Source organism: Phyllostomus hastatus, unplaced genomic scaffold (assembly GCF_019186645.2).
Source record: "Phyllostomus hastatus isolate PE091 unplaced genomic scaffold, TTU_PhHast_1.1 phas_scaffold_114, whole genome shotgun sequence".
Lineage (NCBI taxonomy): Eukaryota > Metazoa > Chordata > Mammalia > Chiroptera > Phyllostomidae > Phyllostomus > Phyllostomus hastatus.
In genome coordinates, this window is record NW_025334006.1 from 2,248,780 (window position 1) to 2,268,350 (window position 19,571).

Genomic DNA, 19,571 nt, shown 5'->3' on the forward strand with positions numbered 1-19,571 from the left:
AAGTGCACACAGCAGCTGATGTAATTCATCCAGCGTTTTAGTGTGCTGTCTTATATTCTTCTCATATTCCAGTGGTCCAGAGTTAGGGTGGGATACAGGCCCATCACCAGGTTTCTAGCTCTGCTCTCTGAGAGCATCCCTAAACGGGCCGAATATGGTTTGCACATAATCCTAAAATATGTATAAGCCTTAGAAGTGTTTTGTAATATGAAGAAGAGAAAGAGGACTATTCATCTAAGTCAGATTGAGACCTAAGTTTAGGAACTAGTAACTAATTCATTTTCGCCATCAGAAAGTAGATGAAACTAATATGATATGCCACTCACCTGCTTGCACCTTTTGCAATGTGTCAAGCCATAGAAGAGGAAAGCAGTCTTTTGGTTTCTATGCACTTGGATGGACAGCACATGTGTTGTCCACACGGCAGAAGCCTGGGCATCTTGCTGGCTGTCCAGTTTCAGGATCCATTCTGACTGCTTCTCCCAAATGAGGCAGGAGGGGCCCCATTTACACAGACACAATCACCCCCACTGCCTTCTCTTACCTTTCGAGACTTTGTTCCTACTGACGACAACCACCACCTCTTACTGTTTACTTGTGTAGACTTCTGTTAAACTGAGCTGCTTTTTAAAAAAATGAAACAGGGTGGGATTGGTTAATAGAATGATACAGGTTTCAAGCGTACACTTCTATGACACATCGTCTGTACCCTGCACTGTGTGCCCACAGACTGAGCACCTGCAGGGTCAGGACTGGGCGTCACCTTTGCTTCCCAAGCACCTAGCACTGGTGTACGCCCAGAGCGTGATCAAACGGCAATTAGATGGGGACCAGAATACACGAGGTCAGGTCTCACAAGTCCCCTGCGCTACCACTTATTATGTGCTTCACTGTTCAGTCAACAGGTGTCTGGGGAATTTCTCCGTGTGAGGTGCTGGAGTGTGCCCTGGTCATACAGTTTCTGAGGTGGGGCTGTGACTCAGCAAAGAGCCAAACCTCCTATGCTTTAGCAGGAACCGAGAGCCTTAATGGACAGGGATTCTTAGGGAATTTCTACTTCCCTCTCTTATAAAGAGTAATTTGTGGAGCCCCAAACTTTGTTGACTTTTCTCCCCTTCACTCTGGGGTCAGGAAAGAAAGCGAAGGGGGCACATGACATTCCCAGGGCTCACACTCACCACACCCACAGAATATAAGAACCAGATAATAAACTTTAATTTGAATATATTACAGTAGAATAGTTATTCTGAAGTACAAAAAGAACCATAAGAGTTTTATCTCATTTGCAAGTGGTACTTGCTACAGACTGTAAATAGTACGTTGATGACATGAACTGTACACACTACGTACCTTCCCAGAGCTGGACCTTCCTGTCCTGGGACCATCGCAAGAGGAAAAGCAGCTGTGTAAACTACTCCGCAATCTTGAGACCCTGCCAAGACGTCTCCGAAGTGGCTATTCTGAATGGCAGAGCTTAGACGGTATCTTTTCTAAAACAGTCTTTAGGGTGCTCTTTTTTTGGGGGGTGGGGGGGTTCAATTCTATAGATTAAAACTTTTTTAAAAAATTAGTCTAAAATTCTGGGAAATGCTATTTTTGGAATATCAGATTTTTTCCAAAAGACAGGAAAATGTAGGGAGTGCTAAATTCAACAAAAGCTCACTTAAATCACCATCAGTGGAAAAGTTTTTCAAGTACAGGAAATTTTAAAATAATAGCAATTAACTAGAAAACAAATTTCATTGCCAACAGCCACCGAGGAGTTCCATCTGTCTTTCCCCCTCATTGTGTTTCCTAACATTTTAAGTGAGGTAAATAAGAATCACAAGAAGGATTCTAGCAATTGTAGCAGGTTCTGCCCAGCTCTGACCCACCTAGTACTTTAGATGCTGAGAACCAATTATTGAAAAAGTAGGAACATATTGAGGAAACAGAAAAGCTTTGGCATGTGAAAAAGGATGTAACATTGTTTTCTAAAATTCAGTCATTCCGGTCAGTTTATTTTGATTTGTGCCTTGAACTGACTAGACCTGCGTCTAACATAAAAGACAAGAAAACTGAACATCTTCCTGAGTAGAGTTGAAAGAGCCTCTTGCAACTAGCCAGAAGGAGAAGGCTATCTGACGTCTGTGGTCCTCTGCCCTCGGCTGCCTTTGACCCCTGCCATGTCCCCATCTCCGTTCTACGCACCTCCTGCATCCAGAGGAACGGCTCTGCACATTCCACACCTGCAATACGGGGTGCCTTAAACTCATAGTGAAGAAATATGGTGTAGAAACAATGGTAATCTGGTACATAATAACACACAGGTTTATTTTCTGAAAATAGCTCATGAGCCCAAGAATGCTCAGTCCTGTAATAGGTTTATGTTGTGAAAGCTCAGAAATCTGGGGCTGGAATATGACTTAGGCTGGAGCGCAGCCATTAGGAAACCCCTCAAAGGGCTCCACAAACCCATGTTCTGTATCATTACGTCAATAAACGGCCGTAATGCCTACACAGAGCCTTTGTAGCCCTGTTTTCAAAATTGATGTTTATTCAGCAAGGTACATGGAGAAAAACACCTAACCTGTTTTGTTATCTAAAATATAATGGAGAAATGACAAATGAGATTTGTATACTTTGTTTCCTAAAAAGTCTTAAATGTGCCACACAAATTTTTTTCATAGTTCTCACCTTTTAAAAAAATGCAGTATTCCTGTTACTCCACTGTAACATGTTGTCATCAAGAATTCAATTATTGAAGGATTAACCCCTAAGCCTATTATCTATTAGTGACCCGACAGTTTGATAAAGGCTCTTACTGCCATTCTTAGAATCATATAGCTATTTATAACTCCTGTTCTCCCAAGATTCAGAGGTGCATTACAAAACTCTTTGCTCGACCCCTCGGTAGAAAGGGAATGTGCAGAGACGGCTAACGATAAGATGCCGGAATGATGATACCTCTTGAGCATTAATGGCATTTGTTATTGCAGCATGGAGAAAATGCCATGGAATGTTAATATAAAAAAAAGTTATGCTGTTCTCCTTAAAGTCTATAAATGACACCATAGTACTGAGTCTTTTTAGAAGAAAAGCACCAGAGAAGTCCCAAGTCTCGTGGCTGGTCGGATCCCACAGGGGCCATGGCAGAGACGATGGCACAGTCCCACCAAGAGGCAAGGTGTCAGCACTCACGGGGCTTGTGGCTGGAAGAGCAAGGAAGGGAAACATCACCCAAATAGAGGCCTGCATCTCACGTCGAACCGGGGAAGCTGTGTCCAGTCTGAGGTCGAAGCCGTGGCTGGCCCCCGGCGTCCAAGCACGCTCAGACAGGCACCCTGTTTTCCTTGGCCCACTTCTTCATGATGCGGATGATGTACTCCACCTGGGTGTTGCCCGTGCTTCTCAGCAGGTGGAGCACTTCTCGAAGGGTCTCTCTGAGGAAGAGATTTGAAAGGACAAGGTGCTTCAACAGAACGAAAATGAACAGGTAAAATAAACCCCTAACTGTGCTCCATACAGTTCTAGCAGGGCCTTTTGGTAACAGGCTCTCTTCCGGTGCACGCACAAACCGGTTGCAGACTTCCCAGCTTTCTCTCCACAGTGGCCTGGTAAAATGAAAATTCTGTGATGGCCTTCTTGCCAACCCAAGTTCTCCTCCTTTACTTATACTACCTACACATGTTATTAATCACTTTGTCGTAACAGACATAAATATTTCCAATTCTGCGCTTATTCTGCCTGACAGAGTAGAGAGGGTTATGTCAACAAGCTGGGTTCAGACTTGGGTTCAAATTCCAACTCGGAACTAACAAGTCACGTAACTTGTCTGAGTCCCACATATCTCCTTTGTTGAAGGAGAAATACACTGGGCATCACTGCCATATTTGTGAAACTTTACAAAGCTAGAGAAATGGGAGAGTTCTTCAAGAAAAATAATATACTAATAAATATGGAAAAGAGGAAAGTTAAGAACCAAGATTTGGCAAATGCCCAGTATTCATGTTTTAAGTAACCTAAATTTAATTACAATTAAAATTTATGTTTTAAGTAAGGCATACTAAAACTTCCCTATTACTTTATTCAACCTACAGGTAACTGTGTATTTATCCTTTTCCACAAGAGTTCTCTCATATTTCCAACATTTTTCCCATCAAGCAACCTCTTTTACTTAACCAAATTCTTTTAAAATTTTACTTAGGACTAGAAGTAGGTATAAGGCAGGAAGTAATTTTTGATAGATTATTTGCTTATAAAATAATCACACCCCCATCCATACATTAGTAACAAATACATTCCATGAAGTTATTTTTAACAAACTGAATTTAGCTTTAAGCATTTCAGCTTTTGTTGCCATGGAGCTACAACCCACTTAATTTTATGTAATCTAATGTCTCAGTAATGAAAATTATCAACCACATCTACTCCATTCCCCATTCTTTGAGGCCTAAACTAAAAGACAAAAGGAAAAGCCAAAGGCAAAGGAAAAAGTAAATGAGATTGAAAGAAAAAAGCTTTGTTTATGAAAAGACAATTCATTTGGAGCTCTTGTATTTGAGAGCTGTGGTATACTCTACGCTCCTGGTATAGAGGATTTAGAATGATCCTGATTCTATAAAATAAAAAATTTCTGGAGGAAAAAGGTCAAATGGAAATATATAACATCCTAACGTTTGATTCATCATTCTAAAACATCTTATAATTTTGAGCTTTCAGAAGAGGATGTCAGTCACCCAGGAAAACCCTTCTTTTCCCTTCCAAACCAGCCAATGAGTAGAGGCAGCCTTCCTCTCCCGGGCACTTACTTGGGCTCTCTCCCAGCCAAGATCATCTGGAAAATGCCCACACAGGCACCTCTCTTGCCTTCCCAGTACTCAGGGTTAGGATCCAGCCTCTCGAGGACATCAAAGGCTTTGGCTGAGTAGTAGAACTGGCCCATCTGGATAAAACAAAGAACGGTGGTAGTGCTCATGGTCACAAGATTACACAGGTGACACCGAACATACGGAAGCCATGCAACAGAACTGCGTAAAATGAGTACACGGATGATGACAGCATTTTCAGTCAGCCAATTAGATAAATTACTTATCAAAACAAGAAAAAGGAATATCACAGTTTGGTACTTGTGTTCAATTTAAATCAGCTTACCTTCATTCAGTTTTCAACAATGTAACATGTTTTCTACATACCATCAAGTTATTCTATAATCAATACATGCAAATGTCACTTCTTCTAATTATAGTCTAATCTTGAATGTAAACTCTGGTGACTGTGATTTGAACTGTTTTTCTCCTTCTCAATACAGTCTGTAGAGGATTACTATCATTCATTTCATGGCAGTTTGATCATATTCAGTCCAAGAGAATGATCTTTCCCTACCCTGTCTAAACTCTCATAAACCTACATGTATGCGCACCATGCATAACATCTTTAAAACATTTAATTCATTTTAACAGATAACACTACAAATTCCCTTGGCCTTTAGATCATGCTGAATACCACTACATGTTGCTCAGATGAGTTTTCCTGACTGGCAATCATCAACGTACAGTGTTACCGATTTCACTGAAGGCTTCAGATTGCTGAGCAATCCCCCCCCTCGCTGCAGTTTAGTAACTTCTCCATTCCTATAAACTGTTGTCACATGCATTTAAGAATTTCCTTAAGATCTCTATTGCATTTCCAGCACACCTTTTTTCTCTATTTCATAGGGAAAACACAACTTTGCTCCCTTCAGTTCAAATCCTACCCTCATTCACCCTTCCCTCTTTTTGGCCTATCGCACAAGAAGCAGTGTTCATGCCCCTATTCGAGGTTAATCCTTTTTCCTATGTTCTCAGCAGCATTTGGGGAGGGGGGGGGTTGTGAAATAACACATATAGAGAATGGTGCGTGCAATGTCACTGCGAGGTTTAATGTCTGATTCTAAAGAGAATACACGTGCAACCCCCACCCAGGTCAGGACAGGAAACACAGCAGAACAGAAGCCCGGCGGCACCTCCAGGCCACAACCCGCTACTGCCCTCCAGAAATAACGACTACTCCGACTCCCATGGCCATCAGTTCTTTGACTTGCTTTATAATCACCTATGTATATAGCTTTAGACAATTTGAGTTTTGCCTCTCAGAATTTTATCTATATGAAATAATACTGTAAATATTCTTTTGTGTCTTATATTTATTTAAAAGATTCATCTAGCCCTGGCTGGCGTAGCTCAGTGGATTGAGCGCGGGCTGCGAACCAGGCATCGCAGGTTCGATTCCCAGTCAGGGCACATGCCCAATGCCCAGTTTGCAGGCCATGGCCCCCAGCAACTGCACATTGATGTTTCTCTCTCTCTCTCTCTCTCTCTCTCTCTCTCCCTTCCCTCTCTAAAAATAAATAAATAAAATCTTTTAAAAAAAGATTCATCTGTATTGCTGGATATAGCTCTAGTTGGTTTAATGTTTAAAAACTTTTAGCTTTGGCCCTGGCTGCTGTAGCTCAGTGGATTGAGTACCAAAAGGTCGCCAGTTCATTCCTAGTCAGAGCACATGCCTGGGTTGCAGGCCAGGTTCACCAGTTGGGGGTGTTCAAGAGTCAACCAACCAATATATCTCTCACATGTTGATCTTTCCCTCTCTTTCTCCCTCCCTTCCCCTCTCTCTAAGAAGTAAATAAATAAAACCTTTTTTTTTTAAGATTTTATTTATTTACTTTTAGGGAGAGAAGGCAGGGAGATAGAGAGAGAGAAACATCAATGTGCAGTTGCTGGGGGTTATGGCCTGCAACCCAGGAATGTGCCCTGGCTGGGAATCGAACCTGGGACACTTTGGTTCCCAGCCCGTGCTCTGTCCACTGAGCTACACCAGCCAGGGCTGTAAAACCTTTTTTTTAAAGAAAAACCCTTTTAACTTTTAATTATAGATTTACAGGAAGTTACAAAGATAGTACAGGGAGGTCTCATGTACCTTTCACCCCATTCCCCTCCCCCTTACAGTTTACGTAACAACAGTACAACCTCACAACCTCAGACCCAGGAAATGCACATTGCTACAATTCTGTCATTTTCACAAATGCGTAGATTCATATACGCAAGTGTTCCACCACCACAAAAATCTCCCTTGTGCTACCCCTCTGTAGTCACACGCATTCCCCTCCTTGCTTACCATCTTCTCCCCTAGCTATCACTAATTTGTTCTGTATTTCTATAATTTTGAAGAATACTATATAAGTAAAACAGCAGTGTGGGGCCCTTTGAGATTGGCTTTTTTCATCCAGCATAATGTCCTTGTTTTTCCAAGGGACAGCATGTATCACTAGTTTGTTCCTATCACATAACGTGCAAAAGCAGGAGGGACCTCCACGCACAGTCTGGTGTGGATGTCGAGCACGATGATGCCACATCACACCAAAAGCGGATGCAAGGTGTTCTGCTCATGCCATTGAGGTCTCTGAGGACAGTCTGGCAGGTCTGGCAGGCAGGTGCACAATGGCCCGGGAGAGCAGGCATTTGCAAACAGGCATTTACTGGATGACAGTTTTCATTTCCTGGGGTTAAAAAAACACTGCCTGGCTATAGTATGATATATTTTTTTCCACGCTTTAATTTTCAACCCACCCATATTATAATATTTGCAGTGAGTTCCTTGTAGAGAGCTGGGTCATCTTTTTAAAAATCTACTCTGTGGAATCAGTCTTTTAATTGTTGTAGTTAGACCATTTACATTTAATGCAATTATCAATGTGTTAGGACTCAGTTCTGCCTTTTCTTTCCTGTTTGTCCTTTCGTTTTCATGGACAAGGACGTCTCGTACATGTCTCTGCAGTTTGCAGCTGGAGAGAGACTGTTGCGTCTGCACAGAGAGAGGACAAGAAGGCCCGTGCCCCACCTTCCCAGTCTTCGCCTCTGCGCGTCCTTCTCTTGCTGTCCCTGAACTGTAATACGTCTCAGCTGTAAGTATAACTTCATGTTGAGTTGTGTGAGTCCTTTCAATGAATCTCAGAACTAGTGGGTAGGTGTGGGACCACTGAGGCCCTAGGTAATGCCAAAATGTTGTTTTTTTTTTTTTTAGATTTTAAGCAGTGTGGTGATTGCTGGGGGGAGGGGGGTAGTAGGGGACTAAATGGTAATGGGGAAAAAATAAAGATTAAATCTAAAAAAAAAGTACAGATTTTAATTATTTATTTTCAGAGAGAGGGGAAGGGAGGGAGAGGAGAGAAACATTGATCAGCTGCTTCTTGCGTGCACCCAAAGGGAGACCTGGCCTGCAACCCAGGCATGTGCCCTGACCAGCAATCAAACCGTGTCAACCTTTCGATTGGCAGGATAACACCGAACCCACTGAGCCACCCCAGTCAGGGCCCAGATTGTTTTTCAAAGTCATTACCTTCCTTTGATCTTAACCCTATCCCCCTTTCATCTTTCTTATTCCATCAAAAATGCTCCCACTCTTGGCCCTGACTGGGTAGCTCAATAGGGTAGAGCATCATCCCTATGTACCAAGATTGTGGGCACATACAAGAATCAACCAATGAAAGCATAAATAAGTGGAACAATGAATTGGTGTTTCTCTCTCTTCCCCTTTCTCTCTCTAAAATAAATTTAAAAGTTTTTTTAAGTTAAAAAAATGCTCCCTCTCTTTCTTGAATTCTTAATCTCCCCATTCAATGGCTCTTCTACCTAAGATATACTCTCACTCCTTACTCTAAAACAAAAATAACACTCTATCCACCAGCAAAAATTAATCTCTCCCCCCAAATCCTTAAGCCTGTTTCCCCTTTTCGGTCAGCATCACGTTTTTCTCCTTATCCTCAGCATCAATTTTTTAAAGACTGGTCGACAGTACACTCACTGCATCTCCTGTCTAGTCTGATTCTCTTCTCCGCCTCCTACTGTTTTCTCAGGCTTCATGTACCTCCACCTGCATGCAGATTTGGCATTCTCCTTCCTTGGCTTTTGATAAAACAGCATCGGAAAAAATAAGTAATGCAAAGCACTTTTCCTATCTCCTGGTTTTTTCTTTTCTTTCTATTTATCTGCACCCTGTCTCTCTCGCTGACTCTTCTTTCTGTTTCTGTCCCGTGAGCACATGGTGCCTTGCCTGGCTCCCTGGTGCATCTCTCTGCCATACCCTGCTGCTGCTCCTGTCACCACCTCCACGACTGCTGTGGATTGCTAGAACCAGATGTCTCATCTCCACCTCTCACCCGAACTCCAGGCTCATCCCGATAATCTCCCACATGTAGTATCTCTGCCTGGGAGCCCCCCAAACACTTCAGATTTATTATGTCTAAAATTGAACTGAATTCCTGTTTTTTGATGGTTTCTTTCCCTCTGCCTTCCATAACTCACTGAATATCAATACTGTCCACCAAGTCATGTTAAAGAATTTCAAGTTTCCTGTTTTAAAAACTTTTCCACTGATGGTAACTCACTTTATTTTGGTAAGGATTCACTTTGCAATGAGATTTTTATTGATTAACACTAGACTCTCTTTATCTTTACATTTTCCTGTCTTTCAGATAGGAAGAAATATTCCCAAAATAGGAATTTCTAGAATTTGAGGCTAGTTTTTAAAAAAGTTTTTACTTTTTAAAAAGCTCCTTCATGCTTTTTCAACTCCCTCCACACACCCAGAGTCAGACCTTTACTAGATGACTGCTTTTTCATTTTCATTTTCTGGTCCCTCTGTCTTTCCTGTCTGCTGTTTTCATATTAGTGTTCCTCAAGGTTCGATCTGCTGCTGTCTACCATTTTTCCCCGGGCAGTCTCACTATTTCTCAGGGTTTCAATCACTACTGAAGTGTTGGTGATTTCTCCAAGCGTATGTCGCTGGATGTCAGAGGACATCTTTCTTGAGCTTCAAAACCAAATTTCCAACTACAGATGAAATCTGCCCTGGGTGCTTATCTGAGGATTCACAGCCTTTAGCAATTGAAAGCCTCATCTCTAAACCATTATTTTGTGTACACATAAAAACCCCCAAACGCTGTCTGAGCTCAGTTCATTGATAATAGAGATGACATTTCTGGCATCACCATGCGAATCTTCTCACCAGTAGCCATTTAGTCTCTAGGACCCTTTCCCCTAATATTTGGCCCATGCAGCCATGTGATACTAACCTTCAATTTCCCTTTACCCTCAGTGAGACTCACCTTGTAGCAGTCATTAGCGATGAGCTGTAATAGGCTAAAGGATTCAGCAGAGGTTTCCATCTTGAGATAAAGTTCCCAGGCTAGTCTTGGTTTCTTATTCATTATGTCTACAAAAAGGAACAAGGGTTTATGCTGTGTTTTTTTAAAAGATGTTATTTATTTTTAGAGAGAGGGGAAGGAAGGGAGAAAGAGAGAGAAACACCTGTCTGCCTCCTACACACCCCCAACTGGGGATCTGGCCTGCAACCCAGGCATGTGCCCTGACCAGGAATTGAACCCATAACCTTCCAGTTCACAGGCCAGCGTTCAATCCACTGAGCCACACCAGCCAGGGCAAATATTTATGCTTTTTAAATGTGCAAGAAATATACTTCTGCATCTTGCTGTTCTATGGACTTGGTTCTAGGTTTCAAATATACAAAGTACTGGTAAAGAGCTACTACATGGAAAGCTTGCAGTTGGCATTAACCTGGTTCCTCGTCTGAATCCTACCATACTGACCATTTTTATTTAAATTAGGATTCAGACAATTATGTCTTTTTAGATTGGGCTGATTTCCAGTGGTTTCCACTTGGGTCATCTGCTTTAAAGAGGACATCTATCCTTCACTCAGTTCTACTCATATACTTTCAGCCCCATTTAGGATTTCTGATTGCTAAAGTGTTTCTGCAACTTTAAAACTCAGGGAACATTTTAAAACTCAAGGAGCAATAAAAGTTAGTGAAAACAGAGGAAAAGATAGACTATAAGCAATATAATATTTTAAAAATTATGTTTTTTTACATTTTCCCCCTTTAAGGCCTGCATCACAGTGAAAAGGTAAAATTAGCATGACAATATCATTTCACACAGACACACACACACACACACACACACACAGAGTAAAATGAGACTCTGGGCACTGTGACGGGAAGGACCTGGCATCTCCCGGGACTGTACATGCTAGGTCAGTGCCCTGTGGTAGAACTAATCACAGGGCAAACATGTATGTACATGGCCACCCTAACTGACTAACATTAATAATAGCGTTCACTTATTCCATAGAGCAAAATACAAAACAAAATTAGAAAACGCTCAGTATAGTTTCCATCCAGAAGATTATACAGGAGAGATTAAAAAAGGATTCCTCTGTAACATTTAAAAGAAGATTCACAAAACAGTCACAGGGATGCCAAGTACGGCCTAGGGAATACCGTCAATAATATTGTAATAACTATGCGTGGCCAGGTGGGTACTGGATTTATCACGGTGATAACTTAGTAAGTCATACAATTTCTAATCACTGGGTTGTACACCTGTGTGCATTAGTATATTAAACTAACATTATATTGTATACTGACTGCAACTGAAAAATAAAAAAAATATTTATAGTAAAAGAAAAAGAGAGCAAGAGAGACTCACAGCACCGAGCTAACCAACTGAGGTAAATGTAATCATTTTTCAACTTCTCATTTTGGATTAAAAGGAAAACCTGCGAGAAGAGGAAAGAAAGGGAATAAACATGAAGATGGGTTTGCAGTAAAAACATCCATATCAGCTGATTCTACATTAACGATTAACACAGCCTTACAGATGACCCAACTCTACGCGGGCTGCTGAGGAAGCGCAGGACAAAACTGTGGGGACTCCGCACGCTTGTCTCAGTTATAGATTTCACAAGCTGCAAAAGGTGGGTAAGGATACAGAAGACTTAAACCGGATGATTAACATCTGCTCCACACATACTATCTTCGAGAACTCTGGACCATGTTACTGGGCAATGTTAAAGGACTGGGGTTACATAGACAACACTGTTGACCCCAATACAATTAAGTTAGAAATCAAAATAAAGTAAGCTTAAAGGAATAGTGCATGTTTGAAAATCATGAAACACATTTAAAAGAGTTCACAGTCAAAAAAGAAACCCTAATGGAAATTAGTTCAATAATCTGTTGAATAACAAAATTCAATTGAATAATTCAGACAAATCACTCTGTGAAGTTAGAAGTCAAGACCATGGTTAGCCTTGGAGGAAAGAGATGGACTCAAAAAGGGGTTGAGGGGGCTTCTGGGATTATGATAATTTTGTTTCATGATTTTGATTCTGATTATTTGGGTCTATTCACCTTAAAAATTCCATCAAGCTATATACTTCAACTTGTATACTTTTCTCCATGTTATAATTTTATAAATTTATCAAGAAAAAGGAAAACATTAACATGGTTATAAAATCCATATGTCTATTCACATTGTACTTTTAAATGTAACCTAAGAACAAAGAAACTTTCAACAAAGAAACCTCTCTTACCCTTGAACATTTTATTCTAGTGAGAAAAAGATAACACTGTTTTTAGACAGCATCATTCAACTGCCTTCCAAGCAGTACCCACCTCTTCGCCCTCACTGGTGTTGCCTGTTGCGGCTTTGGCTTGCGCATAATTAAAGTTAAAGGTGTCGTCATTATAGAAGTAACTCTGGAAAACATCCCAAGAACAGGTCACATTGAGCCTTAACATACTAAACATCAGTTATACCAGGTAAACACAAAAATAAGCTTAAGGAATTCTCTGATGCCATTAATGCCACCATAGTAAAGTGGCCATCTCTAAGAGTGTCTTATCTCTGACACATTATAAAAAGTGTTTTGTATACAAAGTCATCTAGGAGATTCTATACTGACCTTAAATGAGTTGAGGTAAATCAAGACATCATCGAATTGCTTGAGCAGGAAGAAACAGGAAGCCATGCACTGCCTCCCTGGGATCGTATCTGAAATGGAGTGGGAAAGATACCATGTGCATTCATGAAACTAAAAGGTAACTTTAGCTGAAATTTCAGTTATTTTATAATTTGGAGACAGGAATGTATTTCAAGACAGCTTTCCAGACTCTGAAATTATAGATTCTGTTCAGCACACAAAACCTCAGTGTAACAGAGATCACAGTACTTGAGGGTGACCAAAAATCTCTCTCGGTGTGAGTCCAGAACAGACACGTGCCCTGCGGGGCTTCGGTATTTTCCAGATCTATTCTGGGGCTTTTCTAGCACATGCAACTCCCGTGGCTCAGTCTCCATCATTACCTAAGACAAGCTAGCACTTTCAGTCTCACATGGAGAAATAGTTTGCCATCTGATCCTGACCCACTTTTTGCCTGATGTCATGTTCCTACCTGAGGTGGCAGATGGTTAGTATAAACCTCACACCCCCACTGTTACTTTCAATCCTCGTTATTCCCTTTCTGCTCAAATTTTTTCCCTATAGCAACTCATCACAGTCATGTATACTCTAAAACCTATTTATTTTTTTAGGTTTATAGTCTGTCCCACTAGACTGTATGCTCCACAAGGGAAGGTGACTTCTTAGTTTTGTTTACAGCTTCTATCCCCAGCACCTCAATACATTTTTGTTGTATGAATGAATGAAATGGGGAAAGGAAATGTTATTCAATGAATGGTTTTGGTAAAATATCTGAAAAAAATATCCAGGGGTGAAAAAATACTTAACAAGCGATTTAGCACGAACATGTCATCAGAATGCATGCTGGCCACAGATGACTGGTACAGACAGCCATATGGGTTCATGGCCAGCTGTCAGCCCTTTTCACTTATTTTACTTTATTTTTTAAAGACTTTATTTATTTATTTTTCAGAGAGAGGGGAAGGGAGGGAGGAAGAGAGGGAAAGAAACATCGATGTGAGTGAGAAACATTAATTGGTTACCTCTTTCACTCCCCAACCAGGGACCTAGCCTGCAACCGGGAATCAAACCAGTGACCTTTCATTTGTGGGACGACCCCCAGCCCCCTGAGCCACACCAGTCAGGGCTATCAGCCCTGTTTATAGCTCTTTCTCAAACCTTACACTGAATGTGGAATCAGTATTTTCATAATGGAAACAGAGCCACAAAACTACTTGTGGGAAATGTAGGCAAATATTACATAACTGCAGGGGTAAGAAAGCACTGTCAAAGCTTGAAACCCATGTAAGAAATCATCATGGAAAAGATAAACTTAATTGGGTAAGGTTTAAATATTTTTATATAAGGAAAAATATGACAGGAAAAGTTAAACATCAAATGACCCACTAGGAAAAATACCTGCAGCATGACAAAAGTTTAATACATAAAGAGCTCTTGAAAAATCAATAAAAGTTAATGTCTCAAATAAAAAATAGAATCAAAATTTAAAACGTTCATGAACTGAAGAATACACTTAGTCTCCTCTATTTCTATATCCTCTTATCCCATGCAGCTGAGAGGTTGAGAAGGGCTAGTTCCAATCTTCTCTGCTGTGTCTGACTTCCCACTCTGCAATGGGAAACCTAACAGATGTATCCCTGGACAGAGAATCCAACTTTGCCAATCAGCATATGACAGGCTCCAGTGATGACTCAGGCTGGTAAGATGGGCTTCAGACGTACCACATTCACTCGCTGATCCTCCCACCAACTGAAAGAACTGCTGGGCGATTTTCATATGATCCCTCTGAAAAGCAAAGCAGAGCCAATGTAGAGGAATAAACTAAAAAAAAGTTGGTTGTATTATATTTTATAGTTTTAACGTATTTGTCAGGATTTAACACATACCCTTGTTTTAAATTCTCCCCCAAACAAAACTAATTCTTATTAGCATAAGCAACTAGAAAATGATAACCTGAAAATGAATGAAAAACACCTCTGGGTCAGATAGAAAAGAAAAAAAATCCATCCCCAAGTTCTATCCTAAAAGTGACTTCATTAAGTGAACTCATTCATTTACTCATTTATTCAACACATATTTATTGCTTTTTCACCATCTATCAGAACTTGTAGTAGGACTGTGGTTATAACAAGGAGTATTTATTAAATGAACTCATTCATTTATTCAGTAACTACTTACTGCCTATCTGTTAAAGGAGGCACTGTGAAATGAACTGGAGATAAGATTTATTTATATCCCACTTTGTTTCACAAAGAACTTCCTATTCTTATTTAGTATTCAAATATTAGAATGCTAAAGAATAAAAGAATTATTATTATTTTTAGACTACTGTATGAATAACAGATGAATAAGAGCTTAATTTTAGACAAAGTTTTCATGTTTATAAAAGCTCTCCCATGGAAACAATTGTTTCCATTTTACAGGTGCCAAAATTATAGCTCAGAGGTGTGCAATGTTTTTTTTTAAGTCACTGAAAATAAGAAGGAAGCTGTGTAATGATTTATTATTAGATATATACATTGTTTATAAAAAGTAGGCTCTTTCCCTCGCTGGTATGGGTCAGTGGACTGAGGGCTGGCCTGAGAACTGAAAGGTGGCAGGTTCAATTCCCAGTCAGGGCACATGCCTGGGTTGCGGGCCAGATCCCTAGCTGAGGGTATGCAAGAGGCAACCAATCAATGTATCTCTTGCACACTGATGTTTCTTCCCTCTTTTTCACCCTCCCTTCCCCTCTCTCTAAAAATAAATAAATAAAATCTTTTAAAAATAAAAATTAGGCTATTTTTTTTAAGATAAAATATCCTTTTGGGCAAGATTTAATTCTTTTAAAACATATTTTATTTATTTCTTTTTAGAGAGAGAAGGGAAGGAGAAAGAGAGGGAGAGAAACATCAATGTGTGGTTGCCTCTCATGCATCCCCAACTGGGGACCTGGCCCGCAACCCAGGCATGTGCCCTGACTGGGAATCAAATCCGTGACCCTTTGGTTCATAGGCCTGCTCTCAATCCACTGAGCCACACCAGCCAGGGCAAAATTAGGCTATTTTTAAACAAAACAACAATTCTTAGCATTAAAGCCCCCTCTTTTGTCTTTAAAACAGAATCTTTTTACAGTGGAATCAGACTGGGGGATATGGACAAACGGAGCAAGTGCAGAAGAGCCTATGTGAAAGCTCATTGCTTGGTTGAACTCCGACACTTGTTTTGATTGTTTTCCATGCACTGCAAACCTTTGCAAACTACAGATAAGCAGCGATTTTATACTCACCGAGCCCATTTCCTGGCCGAGGGCTGCATTGACCACTCCCTTGAGGATATACTCCTGGAAACATGGAATAACACTGATTGATTGTAAAGGAATGTGGAGCTGAGGTATCTTTCAACTTAATTATTTGTATCAACTCAATCCTTTATATATATTATCAAAAGTTACCCAGAGTTACTTTTCTCTGTCCTATCCCTAGTCTTCATGAAATAATTACAAGCCTTTCATTTGGTTTCCAGCAGGCAAGTGTCCATGTAACAGAACTCACCATATTTGTAAATTCTCAATCTCCAGCAGAAATCACTCAATGGAAACTTCTGGGAATTAAGTTTAGTTTCCTTGCAATGCAATGGAAACAAATTAACAGTAAAATGTTTACATAGTAATTTTTCTCACCTTGTCAGCCTGCCATTTTCTGTGATCATATATTTTCCCCTTTCCAATGACATAATATTCCTTTGCTAGTGATCCTTTCTTTAAAAAAAAAACTGTCTCTGTTTTTTGTCAGGTAGTCTCCTTGGGGTCCTGGGGCCTTGCCTATTTCCTTTTCAGACTCTTTTCTACTCTTTGACACCTGCCCTTCTTGGCAGTTTTATCAATTTTTATGTAGATACTCTTTATTTAAGAAGTTTCATCAAAAGAATCATAGAGAAGATGCTGAAGCTTTTAATGCATTTGAGAAATACACCTGTTTAGACTGCATGGGGCCTGGAAACATTTTTCAATCAGTCTTTTATTCAGTAAGTAGAATGGCTGCCATGTGCTTAGTCTCACAGTGTTGGGCATACAATACAGATACAACCCTGACTGCAAGAGGCTGCCGTGATAATCATGCGGGGGAAGAAGAGCAAGTTCCAGACAATTACCCTAGTGATTTAAGTTGTTGCTTTCATCAGAATTCTAGGTTTCAGTATTTTCAAACCTCAACCCCTTTGAGGAAATGACCACATATAAAGGAGATTAGAAATATCAAAAAACCCAGAACATTCACTCTTATATCAAAAGTCTCACAAAACATTCCTAGATCAATATACATGGACTTCCCTGGGATTTTATAAGCAGGGATCTTCTTTAATATGCCTTACAGCTACTGTTCCAAAGTCCCTTTAAACAGAACTTGGTTAGTAAAACTATGACACATTCTCAATTACCTGAGGAGTAGTAGGTTCCAGATCCTTAATTAAGTTATACGCTTCTTGTACATCATCTGAAATACAAAAAAAAACCTCAAAACAATTAACTATACTCATCTCTATTTCAGCAACCTCTTCTGAAACAGTCCCCAAAAGTAAGATCCTTTAGTACTCAAACATCCATGAGAAATACGATCTATTTTATCCGTCTTCTAATTCTCTATCAAGCTCGATGTTGAGTAGTTATCCTAAAGATAACCAAATATCACCCTGACCGGTGTGGCTTGCTTGGCTGAGCATCGTCCAGCAAAGGAAAAGGTCACCAGTTCCATTCCCGTTCTGGGCTCACTTTGGTCCCTGGTTGGGGCGAGTACGAGAGGCGCCTTATTGCTGTTTCTCTCTCACACCAATTATTTTTTCCCTTTCTTTCTCCCTCCCTTTCCCTGTCTCTAAAAATAAATAAAAGACAACCAAATATCCTCAGGAAAACCATATTAAGCTACGAAGCACCTAAAAAATATTCAAGCTAAAATTATGGACTGGGTGTTACATACTAAAGGCGTTATCGTTATCTAAGAAAAGCAACCATTAAAAATTTTTTTTCAACAACAACAAATAATAGATAGATATGGAGGTGGGCAAAAGTAGGTAAAATTACCTGCCATCATTACCTAAAAGATAAATAATAAATAAGGATATAAAAACACAATGATAATAAGAAGACGACCAATAATACAAATAAATAACACAGTGACCGGTAAATAAATAATAACACAAAAATAAACTGTCTCGCGCTCTCTCGTACTCACAGCTGCACAGTGATGTTTGCCCCCCACCACCCCCACCCCCTGCACTGAGCCTGCAGGAGGGAAGCCTGGAATTCGAGTTCTCACGCGGCAGCCACAGAAAAGGGAGGCAGGGACAGATGAACAAATATCGTCAGTTCCTCGAAAGCTGTTGAGTCTGGGATAAATATCTGGGTGTCCATTCTAGTTACGCTTGTTTATGGTTTGAAAACTTGTATAATACAAATTAATTCGTAAAACATATAAGACATTTCTTTAGTTCTTGTCCAAAAGTATATTTCTTTGTGCTTATATATCACATGGAGAGATGCGTCTGCAAGCTCATGTTTTTATCTTGAGGAACACATTCTCCTCCAGGAGGAACACGCGGTCGGCCTGGTTCTTGCCAGGCCCCCAGGAGGCCCATGCGGCTAGTCAGCGCGAGGACGGTGACCCGGCGCCACTGCCAGGGCCTGGCCACTGCCACCCTGTGCTTGTAACGATGTATTAAGTCAAAGACTGCTTTCAGCACGTGTCTAACAATTTCAACCTCACGTAGGGGCTATAAAAAAATCACGTTCTCTTTAAATCATATTTCTCATAAGATACCAGGAGTACGAAGAAAGAGAAAGGCAGACAATTAGAGTAAATAAAAAAGACAGTTAATGATTTTAAAAGATGCAAGAAGGTGTGAATGTACATGAAATATAGGGGAACTGTAAAAAGAAGAAAGAACTGCCAGGGAGGGGAACAAAAAACGATGGAAAACTAAAATAGAACATGTGGGGATCAAAGGAGAGGAAAATAGAACGAGGAACGAGGGAGAAGGTGGGAAGCAAAGGCGAAGAGAGGCTGAGGAGTGAAGGCACAGCCAACAGGCGCCACACGATCTGCCTCGCCCCCGGAACCTGTTGCAAACACAGTTTTGGAAGTGTTACAGAGTTTAAAAGCCAAGCAATAGTTCAATTAGAGATTTAATGTCCGAAACTATAAGCAAGAACAAGACAAATTTTTCTCACCTTGGCGAAGGTAGTAGATCACTAAGTTTAGCCTAGCTTCAGGAATGACATCGACCAGGGGAGGCAAAACCTGCAAAGCCCCTTCACCTCCTCGGAAAACCACCTAGAGACAGAGAAGCAGTAAGTACAAACATATTTATTGACGGAAGTGTTTCAGGAGCTGCCACTTACAACTGGGCACGTGACAGCCAACCAAAACAGCTCTGGGCGTCAGTTAATATCTTCAGAAGCCTTATCATTCAATGAATGTATTATTGCCTAACTATTACCTGTGCTTCTAACCACCTCTGTTCTTTCCCCTCCCCTCTAATTTTGATCCTTGTATTTAAATATTTCATTTTTTACCCTATCTAAAACCTATCTCCACTATCAGTCTTTATACCCTATTGTCCGTCCTAACTTCATTTCACATCTTTTTTCATCTGTTTTTTGGTCACACCCACCAGCGTGTAAGCCCCACATGACAAGGAACTCGCATTCACAGTGTACTCCCAGCCCCTAGAACTGTCACTAGTGTAGTCAGTACTCAGTTATCCTTGGAAAAGATGAATACACGTTTGAAACTCTCT

The 19,571-nt window shown here is 40.5% G+C and overlaps 1 protein-coding gene across 3 annotated transcripts in view; it reads right to left on the reverse strand.

Annotated features, from left to right (window-relative positions):
- Window positions 1-2,491: 2,491 nt before the first annotated feature.
- The window catches only part of TTC26 (tetratricopeptide repeat domain 26), a 41,683-nt gene continuing 24,603 nt past the window's right edge, over window positions 2,492-19,571 (reverse strand). For all 3 annotated transcript variants that reach the window (XM_045855754.1, XM_045855755.1, XM_045855756.1), the window contains 10 exons: window positions 19,003-19,105; window positions 17,217-17,272; window positions 16,069-16,122; window positions 14,522-14,585; window positions 12,783-12,871; window positions 12,493-12,576; window positions 11,525-11,594; window positions 10,124-10,230; window positions 4,791-4,924; window positions 2,492-3,422 (listed from right to left, as the gene is read on the reverse strand). In XM_045855754.1, coding sequence (XP_045711710.1) covers window positions 3,311-3,422; window positions 4,791-4,924; window positions 10,124-10,230; window positions 11,525-11,594; window positions 12,493-12,576; window positions 12,783-12,871; window positions 14,522-14,585; window positions 16,069-16,122; window positions 17,217-17,272; window positions 19,003-19,105 — 873 coding nt within the window. In that variant the 3' untranslated portion in view covers window positions 2,492-3,310. The remainder of the gene's footprint in view (window positions 3,423-4,790; window positions 4,925-10,123; window positions 10,231-11,524; window positions 11,595-12,492; window positions 12,577-12,782; window positions 12,872-14,521; window positions 14,586-16,068; window positions 16,123-17,216; window positions 17,273-19,002; window positions 19,106-19,571) is intronic.